This window comes from Pieris rapae, chromosome 18 (genome assembly GCF_905147795.1).
Source record: "Pieris rapae chromosome 18, ilPieRapa1.1, whole genome shotgun sequence".
In the NCBI taxonomy this organism is placed as follows: domain Eukaryota; kingdom Metazoa; phylum Arthropoda; class Insecta; order Lepidoptera; family Pieridae; genus Pieris; species Pieris rapae.
This window is the reverse complement of record NC_059526.1, coordinates 1,996,325-2,007,600: the sequence shown is the minus strand read 5'-3', so window position 1 is coordinate 2,007,600 and position 11,276 is coordinate 1,996,325. Positions and strand designations below refer to the sequence as shown.

General features: G+C 32.5%; 1 protein-coding gene across 5 annotated transcripts in view; it reads right to left on the bottom strand.

The window, feature by feature from the left end:
- Nucleotides 1-3,016: 3,016 nt before the first annotated feature.
- LOC111004302 (transcription factor EB) overlaps nt 3,017-11,276 on the bottom strand; it is a 91,578-nt gene continuing 83,318 nt past the window's right edge. For all 5 annotated transcript variants that reach the window (XM_022275289.2, XM_022275292.2, XM_022275293.2 and 2 more), the window contains 11 exons: nt 10,693-10,794; nt 9,963-10,094; nt 9,434-9,605; nt 8,665-8,906; nt 8,341-8,472; nt 7,915-8,028; nt 7,285-7,396; nt 6,575-6,699; nt 5,978-6,092; nt 5,127-5,237; nt 3,017-4,266 (listed from right to left, as the gene is read on the bottom strand). In XM_022275289.2, the coding sequence (XP_022130981.1) occupies nt 4,124-4,266; nt 5,127-5,237; nt 5,978-6,092; nt 6,575-6,699; nt 7,285-7,396; nt 7,915-8,028; nt 8,341-8,472; nt 8,665-8,906; nt 9,434-9,605; nt 9,963-10,094; nt 10,693-10,794 (1,500 nt within the window). In that variant the 3' untranslated portion in view covers nt 3,017-4,123. The remainder of the gene's footprint in view (nt 4,267-5,126; nt 5,238-5,977; nt 6,093-6,574; nt 6,700-7,284; nt 7,397-7,914; nt 8,029-8,340; nt 8,473-8,664; nt 8,907-9,433; nt 9,606-9,962; nt 10,095-10,692; nt 10,795-11,276) is intronic.

Below are 11,276 nucleotides of genomic sequence, written 5' to 3'. Positions count from 1 at the left end.
CATAAAAGTCGAAAGTATCGTTTCATCATTATTTATTAATATAGTTATCCTAAATATTGTGTCTATAAAACACTCCAGTCCACATAAATTCCTTGCGAATATTAAAAAAAATGATTTCGGCAATTGATATTGAGAAGATCGATTTTAAACTAAAAAATAAAGACAAAACTATCCGACACTCGCAATCATTTCAATGGAAATGATGGTCACCACGTTCTTAATGTCGCACGCGCCGCCCGCGGTACCATTTTATGCAAAAACGCAAATTTCTACGAAATTTGAAACGCTCTATTGTTACCGCGCTCGATGAATAAAAATAATCGTTGCAAGTTTTATTTTTAGGGGAAAAATGCATTTCGCTCAAGTCTCAGTCATTATTCTAAGGCAGGAGTGTGCCCGAATACAATTAACGATTGGTTTTTGCATGCGACAGTTTGAGTTAATAAGGATTTTTGCATGGTCAAATAGATTATGAATTCGTAAAGGGGCATTATGGAATGTGAATTGAAAAGATGGCTTAAAAAGTTACAAAAGGCTCAACCTTTTGTAACTGTTACAACATAAATTACATGAAGTTCAGTTAGTTTTGATCATGTTTTACTGATTGTATATTAAATAAAGTATAAACTCTCCTAAGAAATTACGTTCTAAATTCGAATTCAGTAAATAGTTGAAATTTGATTTAATTCTCTAAAACGATAAGATTTTGTCGGCAATAATGACAAGACGAAGATTTTTTTTTCTACTAAAATTTTATAAGTTTATATTCGTTTAGGGGTTTTATATTTTGGGATTAATTTCCATGTATAAGTGTTATATTTTCGGTAACTACTCGTATGGTGACTACTTACCCAGAAGTTACAGTGTCAAACACAGCATTCTGATCACCTGCTATAGAAAAAAAAGATCACGGAATAAATTTATAAATCTGCAGTCATGATTAAAATTATTATAAAGCCATTAATTAAGAACTTTTTTTAATCAAATGTCTTGCTCGGCTTGTGTTCGCATGGTAAAATAGTAACTTTAAATTTTTAACAAACAATTATTCTCAACTCTCCTTTAAGCAACTCATTATCTATATTGTATATATATATATATGTATATATATCGATCTTGTCATATTAATTCAAGCTCCAAGACTTTAATAGCCATTATTAATCACCGGCGAAATTATGCAAGTGATACGGAACAGACAACCAAAGAAAAGGTTTTAACACAGATGCAGAGATTCACTTATATTGAATTCGTGTTGTGTATATAACTATCATTATTAAATAATTAATGTGAAATAAAAGACGGGTGTTATATTGGTAAAACCTGATTTATTTTTTGTACTTCAACATTTTTTATAATCTCACATTTCATTCATACGTTGAGTTTGTGCGTTTCGCATCGAAAGAAATATTTTAAACAACTTATCTATAAAATTACGAAACTTCAGTGGAAGACTATATAATACTATAAAGGCATATAAAATAGCTAGAAATGGAAAGAGTTCAGGTTCAGATAATATAAAGTATATTAGTTTTTTTTCACATTAATATTCGGTATTCTAAGTATTCGGAAAAATACATTTTTTGCAATAAAACAAAGAAATGTGTATCGTTATGATGACATTATATATTATAACGCCCAAATTAAATGGAATACAGGTTGACATACTCTTTCCACTTTGACGTAACAATAAACAAATTCCTATTAAATTATTGCAACAACTAATAATACAATTTATATTTTGTTCGATAATACTATTTACATTATCTAGCTGTGAAACGCGACACATAATTCATACATTTTATCATATCAAGACCTGTCAATGTCAAACTTTGAAACGTGACAGTGATGTTGACAGTCCGGTGGTATGACGTCTTGACTAATAAATTTTTCGAAAACGTAGAAACTTAACAAACGTGTAGGTCTTAACTAGTGTTTCAACAATAAATTAATACTTAACAACAACGTAGCAGTGTTATCAACTAAAAGATCGACGATAAATATTTATCTAGAAATATATGTATCACAATTTACTAACAATATTGTTTTTAAGACAAATGCGTCAACAGAGCACCATATTTTTTTTTAGCCATTACTGCTTTTGGCAAGCGTGACGTCACATAAAATTGTACAAGGTCACGTCACCAACATATTAGAACTGCGTTAGTAAGAAGATAGTAGTAGTACAAAGTATTTCTGGCTTTGCGAAGCTAACGACAGTTTGATTTCTGGGATTGAAAACTTGAAAAGGCGATTTTAGCCTGAGTCTAAGAAATCAAAGGACAAGTAAGGACACAAATGAATTTCTCGCAAAGGTCTTTTGGTCACTTGGAAAAATAAACTAAATCGCAACGTTTCACATTAACCCCTTCATAAATACTTATCAGTCTAATTGCACTCTAAGGTACTCTGTCTCTTTCTGTCAAATTGTGTTTAACCTGCGAAGGAAAGAGACAGATGACGAAGAAGACTTGCTTTAAAACTATGTGGACTGATTTGTATGAGCAATTATGATTATTGTTTTCAAACACAGCGTAAACATAATTGAACAGGATGAATACTTAAAAATATGTAATAGGACTGGTAAGTTATTACAAAGGGATCAGTGACAGCGAAGACAATATATTGAAAGATTTGAAGGTGTTGTTAAACTGTTTTAGAATAAGTTGACCAATATCAAATACATTAAAACATCTTTATCATTGAAATATTATTTCAATCAATATTTAAATATTGTACATAAATACTAAGTTTCGCTAATAACGCTGACAGACTGATTATTTTTGTAATATACACTACAAAAGTTAAGTTAAGTTCTGTGCTTAACAGAATATATTCAAAAGTACTACGCTTTCCCTTTGAAAATATTTTCATACAAAAAATGTGTTTTTCTCAATATTTAAATCTGAATATATTCTACGCAGAGACAACTTTAACTGCGAACGCAGTAGCACTAGTATCTGTCAAATGTCATAACATTTTGACGGATGGTAGAGTCCTGTCAAATTATAGTGGGTTGATAAATAGGCCCTTAAATTGTCTTTGTTAAGGTACATAGAATCAAATCTTATGGTATATACCAGTTTAGACAGTGCTCAAGACTAGATTGCGACTTGAGACATGTTATTTAATTCGGGCTTCAGTAAAGTGGAAAGAGATTTTACGTATTTGGTTCATGAAAGCGAATTGTGTAGGTAGACGAAATTTAAAAAATCTTTCTACCCTCGAAAATATTTCTTCTGTACAAACAAGTTAAAAATTAACTATAATAACGCTGGTAACTCCATAATGGCAAACACAATTACAGTTATAACGTGTAGAAAACGTCTTTGTGATAACATCAGAGCTGGTTCATCACCTCGATTAAGGCACCTTCACATTGAGCACATTAAACTATGTACAAATTGTATAAAGTATAGAAAAATATACATATAATAATATCCATACAAAAATAATATTCTGATTATTTATAATGAACAAATGTAGTTCAATATTGCACCTATTATCAATAAATGGAATTTTATCCCAATAGTATTTATCAGGGATTTGATCCCAATATTTTGTTTAATATGTAAACTGTCAAAAAATAATAATTTTGAGATAAAATTTCAAAATTCTAAAATCTCTTAAACTATTATGAAACCTGAATCAGTTCAACACATATTGGTCTCTTTCTCACAAATTGTATTTGTAGTGTGTTAAAAGAAGACGTCTTTAATAAATAAATCCACATTGATTTATTTATTAAAGACTGTTGGAACTGATATAGTTTTTTTGAATAGGGATATGTTGCATCATATATTTGCATATAATATATATGTTGTACCGATTTCACTGAGCTTTATAAGCTATGTTTAAATGTTTTTATAAGTAATATAAATTTTTATTGTCCTAAATTACATTTGTGAATGTTGAAAATACTTTAAATCTTTCGTATGAAGGCACAAAAATCACAATGAGCGTAAATATAATTCATAGATTTCTATAACACTTAATATTTTATGCATTCAAAAGGCCGTTGCACAGTCATTAAAGTTTTAGTAAAGGCCATTATTCGCCTTTAAAAGGCCGTCATCCGTCTAGTGAAGGCCATTCCTCCCAAAAGGTAATTAAGGCAGGCTTATTATTACGCACTTAGATCCATGTCAAAGCAGTGATGGGCGTGGGAGTTGGAATGGTGTGGCGCGTGGTGATGTCCCAAAAGAAGTGGGAGAGAGCTATCTCCTAATCCCACGCCAACCAGGGAAGACTCGCCGAGGAGGGAAGAATCTGTATAAAAATAAACACGTTATAAAAAGAATAAATTTTAGTATATATTAATTTATTTAATTATAAGTAATCTAACATAACAATACACAAAGCCAAAACAGATTACACAGATTAAATAAAAATTTTGTATTAATAGTATATTTTTCCGTTTTAAGAAATTAACGATCGACAAAAATATTTTGTCAAAATTTTATAGATATATAACACAAAAGAATAGATGATAATCAGCAATAATAATTATCAAATAACACACATATTTATACTAAATTGTTAGACGCGCACGTAAAGGGTCCATTAAAAGTATGTATACTTAAATTTGTAGCGTTGGCGTTTAAAGAGTTTTCTTTGCCACAAATTAATAATGTGCGGAAAAGTTTTAGAGGCCTACCTCACATTTTTTCAGAATTGTTATACCCTCCCAGTGATACCTAAAAATCGCTTATGCGCAGGTAAGGACAGGGTTTGTTCAAGATGTTTGCCGGTATAAAAAAAAAAAAAAAAAAAATACGTTTATTTTGGAACATAAGATCAATCTAGGTATCACTTATTCCACGTCATTAAATTCGAACCTATAGGCATCCCTACTCATCGGCAAAGAAGACAGAGGGTGTAGGCCGAGAGAAAAAGCCCGCGTAAAAAACTCTCGGTACTCTTTTAAAAAAATCAAACAATATTTAAAACAAATATATCAAATTAATCTATCTGTGTATCTGTACGAAATACTTGAACGGCCGTAAGTCAAAAGAGCATCATCACGACATGACACTTTTTATATATGTGTGTCTGTCCGTCTAAAAAGTTATAAAAGAGACACAAATATAGTCTTTCCAAAGTAGAAGCAATCTTCGAAATGAACTTACCATTATGATGGTGCGAGAGGTCTATGTGCAACATCGCTCGGTCTGCTGCATCAGCCACGGCTGAACTTAATCCAAGTTGAGACGTTGGAGATGAGCAAAGCATGGGATCGCCTATATTAAAAAAATGTATTTCAATCAGAAATTATGTTGTATATAACGCGCCAAGTGGATCCCCAAGGACCTCCCAAAATAGACCAGGGATCGAAATTGCAGAGGCGAAAGCAGCTAGAGTGACCTGATATCCCTTTAGACCCTGGATTCCCTCTCCCCCACATGGGGTGTACCTAAATGACCATTTCTTTTTTGACTCAAAACGGGACATTGTTTTAATTTGGTCAAATAATAAGGCACTGAAAAAAAAAACGCATTGTATATAATATTATGTACGTATCGTAGTGTGCCAATAACCAATCGACGGATTGTAACAGCCATCAATACAATCTATCTATGGTAGATTGGATCGGTGTATGTGGTACCTTTGTATGAAAATGACAGTTCAACTGTGCCAATATCCTATCTTAAGATTGTAACTTACCCCAGTTTTATAATAATTAAAACGCTATTTGATGTTTTAAACATAGACATATATATTTTAATATTATTTGTACGGTTTTATTTCTTTTATTTACTTTATATTAATTATCAAATATGAGTGTAAAGAGCGAAGAGATTTCAATATATCCGTCGCCAATTGGCTTGTCTTCGTAGAGTTTGGTTATTGGGATGCAGATAGGAGATCGATCGACTGACACGGTCTGATTAAAAACAATCTGAAATTGTGGATTAATTATTGGGTTCGGGTGTTAGTACTATAGGGATATGTGATTTTGTAAATAAATAATAAAACATACCCGTAGTGACTGGATTGTGTGAGTCATCATCCATAAGATCTTCGATCTGCGCAAGATTCAACACAGCTTCACTTTCTTCGCCGCTTAACAAACTTGGTGGTGGTGATAGACGCATCTATATATATTTTATATATATTACTATGTTTTTATACAAATAGTATGTAAGCGGTGTGCACTTCTCTTACTTACTGCTTCTTACTCTTTCTTAGTTTACTTGTATCAAATACTTAGGGATTAAACAGAGTAATAATAATAATAATCTTTATTTATTTTCTCACAAAACTTCATACATGATAACTTACAACTATTTATTAATGTATGTAAATAATTGTCATTCTTCTCTTGAGGGGTTATTGGTCAGCAGGCCTCCACCACTTCGGATCGACAAAAGATAATAAATAATAGAGAATAGACGGAATGGATGAACGAAAAAGTGCGTACAAATAAGTATAAATGTCAAAAACAAGAATTGTAACGTTTGAAATCCCGCGTTATACGAGGGGACTGAAATCGCGTAATATGAAAATGCGTTATATGAAGGTAAATATGTCAGATGGAATATTCGTGTATTACATAAAATGCTGCGAAATTACTCACCTTAATATCCTTGTGGTTAAACAGATGGTCCGTCACGGGTTCGAGGCATAAATCAGGTTCCAGACAGTCTAAGGACAGGCCATCAGATCGACTTAGTGGAGAGCAGGAACCCAGTTTTAGGCCATCTGGAATTACACAATTATATGGTATCATTAAATATTTATTGAAACAACAGGTTGAAAAGTTCATCGATCTACGCATAGATGGCGCTTTTAGCAAATATTTAATAAGATAGTTATTTTATTCAGCCCATTCGTCTTTAATATTAAATGAATTTAAAAAATCAGTGGCGCTAAAAATTTAAGCTTAAGCCTCAGATTTCAGTATCTATTTCGAGAGCGTTTGTTTGTTTTTTCTATTGTAAAGAGTTATAAATTATTATAAATATACAGTATTTACAATTAAATTAAAATAATCTTAGGACCCCGTGGAAGTGAACCCTTAATACTGGCAGCATTTCCTATCCGTATTGCGATACTTTCGTAAAAATATATTTCGACATATAATTTTGGTTAATTAAATCCTGTGACCGTTAAATGTTTTAAAACATATGATAAAGAAAACAAAATTATGATATTTATAAAATCTGAATTATGATAATTAATAAAAATCTATACTTACACTTTTTTGTTTATTTTTTTCTTCAGCCTAGTTCTTTAAGCATAGCATATTAAAGCATAAATCCAAAGAAGATATAAATATAACCTTACCTAAAGCATCTAGTGCGGAAAGTGGTTCGGCGGGCGTGTCCCTCAAAAGGTCCGGAGGGGGCTCGCTTAGCTCCATAAGGGGCGCTGGCTCCGTTTTAGGGACCATTATCTCCTAAAAGAGAAATGCTTAAAGTTACTATGTATTCCAGCAAAATATATTTTAAACAAATATTAAGTTACTGTTCAGTATCAGTTGACATTATTTGTGTGTTAATTTGTGTTTGTGGATAACAAAGAATCATATATAACGATATATGGAACGTTTTGGACAGGACCGGGTTGTTAATATTATTAATTTTTATTTAAATTGTAAAACACAGGATTCTTATTTTATTTAAGTGAATAGTTCCATAATGTATCAGCTGTCACTTTGACATACACTTATGTAAACAGAGAAAATATCTTATAAAAAGGTCTTTAAGTAAAAGAATATTTATTTTCGTCACTTTTAATTATAAACTTTGTTAATAATTATTAATATTATTAGAAAAAGTACTATCAGCAATGCAAATGCTGATAGTTCTTTTTGTAATAATCTGTCAGCTGTCATCCGTCAATGTGAACATTCTCTTTGTCATTCAAAAATCTGACACGTTAAACTTAAAAAATATTGGCATGTCAATTACTTACCGCTTGAACCCTTTGTGGGGAAGCATAAGGTTCTGGAGTCGATTTGACCCCGGAGTCAGTGGAGTGGGGTGACGACCAGCCCTGGCTTATCAGGCTTTGTTGTGATATGTTGTGCTGGAAGAGAAATCAATCTTTGATTGAAGAAGTAATGAATATAAATTTTCTAATGACTTTATCAAATTCTATCAAATCTACTAATTTATTTTTATATACAAAAGTACATACACACATAAATTAAACCGACAGAAAATACTTGTCAATTTTATTTACCTAGGTAATATATGAATAACAACCCATATTTAAAAAATTGTCTCCACCAATTATGATGAGAATTCTGTGTAAATTATTTATTAAATCAAATGAAATAATGATTCATTTATTCAGTTTAGATGATTCATGATTCAGTTAATAATACAAATTACTCACAAGGGGTGTTCTAGCAGGTGATGCGAATGGTTCCGAATGCGCTGTATCGACTCCAGAGTCTTCAGCGTGAGGTGATGACCAGCCATCGCTGGAGACGGGCAGACCGTGCATTTTTGCTAATCTCTCTAATTCCTGTAATTATTTTTATTTAAATTTATATGCATATTGAGAAGATTTAGTATGTTGCTATTTCTCCTCATAAATAACAGGCATTTAGGGCATGGGTTATTAAACTATTTAAAGAAAGATGAGAATATTTTTTTAATAATTTTTTAACATCCGCCCATGGGCATTTATAGCACTGAGGTTATCAAATTTACTAACTTGTATTCTCAACATTAACTTCCGGTTGTGCAGTTCAATTTGTTTCCGCCTTTGCTCGCTCTGTTTCAATCGATTCACTTCGTCCCGCAGGCATTTAATGTAGTCCACACTGCTTTTTAGTATCGTGCCCTTATTCGGTCTCACGTCCCTGATCACTTCATAGAATGGGTCATTATTTTTGGGTAGAAGTGTCCCTAACTCTTTTATACGGTCATTGATGTTGAATCGACGGCGGCGTTCGACTGTAAAAGGGTTTATTAGTTGAGATAAAATTCTGTGAAAATGCGCATGGACTGTCTAAGAGGTCAAAATGTGGACCCATTCTCGTAATTAGTTTTAAAATAGTTAAGAAAACAGATGTATATATGTGGCTTTAAACCTTCATAGAAGTTATAGATCACTGCCGTAGTTTGTATTCAAAGTGGTGATGTTTGGTGATGAAATGTTTAAAGACAAGGTTCCTTTATAGCGTGTGGACAACAATATTGTAAATAACTTTACTGTTTTTTTTATTATGATAATTAATATTACATATGGCCATTCTTTATGGAGCGAATTTTTTAATAATTAATCATTCTACATATAAAACTTTCTTTGAAATTAATCAATTTAATAATTATATTTCATGGCCCACTTATTCACATCCAAAATCATTGAAATGTTTAAGACTGCGTAACACAAATCAAGTTAGCATAATTAAGTTGTGAAATTAATTAAGTTTTTAGGAATTACAGTTTTTCCAATACAATTTTTATAAAACTAGACATACTCATATTATGATTATCCTTCTTCTGTCTATCCTTGGCCAAGGCGTGCATGTCTGCATCAGAAAGTAGGCCACAATCACCAGCCACAGAGCTGGCTGTAGAGGCTGGCTCTGATGATGAGAGGGGTCCACCCCCACCATCTAACGATAAAATGTCTTCTAGGAATTCATCCGCCTGAAATTGTAATTTTAGGTTGTTTTTAAAACTATTAAAATTTACAAAAAGCAGATAACGGAACAATCTGCTCTGCTTCAAATCTGTCTCGAAGGACCAAAAATTTCGGTAGACTACCCATCAAAAGTTTATTTATAAGTGTACTTGTGTATGACATTATCCTAACAGATGCATATGCGTTGATGATAAGGTAAATGAGAAAAATGTCTGTAAACTATACTGGCATCGAACATACAGTGCCTTTCAGATATGGGTGATCATAAAAAAAATTAGTAATAGCAATCTCTCCTATGGCATTGCATCTTCGTAAAAAAACTATTGATTTTGTAATTGGAGTAAAAATTAATAAGTTTTTACCTCAGAGTTACCACCACCAGAGCACATCCCAGGACTCATGAGTCCACTTGATGAGGCTCTGTCTGGGGAGTTTGCTCGTCTCCCCATTTCTGGGGCGGACTGGATGGGGGCACTTCGACCATTTGAAGATACCTGGAAAATTATAACAACCACATTAATCTTTTAAAACATGCCCCAAGAAATCTATTTAGACGCAATGTAATCATTTGAATGAATTTAAAGTTTAAAAGACTTTAGTTCGTCTCTCAGAACGGGTTGGCTGGAAGAGATCGCTTATGGGCGATAAAGCCGTCTGTTGCACTTCAAATCAAATCAAATCAAAAATCATTTATTCATGTAGGTAACATAATGTACACTTATGAACGTCAAAAAAGAAATATACAATAAATGCTTCTAATTTTACATTTACTGCCAGTTCTCAAAGGGCGTAGAACGGAAGAGAAGAACTGGCAATAAACTCTCCGCCACTCTTTTTAATCGCCAAGTTTTTATACACAACGTTTGTAAGGATCTGCCACCATTACACCATGTTCCATTAACTTAACCTTTAGATTTTTTTGTTTCATTTTTATTGTTTTCTTGTGTGAAAAGAAATGTGAAATTAATAAATGGAAGGGAGTTGAAAAGGAGATATTGTCAAATCAGTTCCTAAAGCTATACGCTATTGCTTGAAATTTGTTAAGAGCATAATCTTTATCAAACTTAATGATTATAATACAATTTGACTGACCTGTCCTTGTGGAGTGAACGATTCACTGAGATATTGTCGCACCTGACTCTTCTGTTTCTGGATCACGTGATACCTGGTTGGATTCTCCAGAACTGTCCGCACCTGAAGATTCACAAAATAAATTTTACAAATCACTACATAGTATAAAACAAAGTCGCTTTCTCTGTCCCTATGTCCCTTTGTATGCTTAAATCTTTGAAACTACGCATAACGCAACGGATTTTGATGCGTTTTTTAATAGATAGAGTGATTCAAGAAGTTTTATATGTATAATAACATCCATAAAGAGTGGAGAAGTACTGGTATTTTTGAGGTTTCTAATGTGATGTCGTAAAATACATTTTTTCCGCTTACATTGCAAACGCAGGCTGAACCCTACGAGTTTTATCAAAATAATGTGCTAAGTATTGTACACATTGAAAAGGTCTACAGAAAAGTCCGTGAATTCATATGTCTATATGGTATAGGTCGCGTATATTATCGGAGCTTTCCAGCGACGAAAATAACAATACATAATAAAAACCTGCTTTTCATCAGCATTGCCCCCATTGTGCGAAGCTGGGGCGTGTCACTAGTTATCTTAT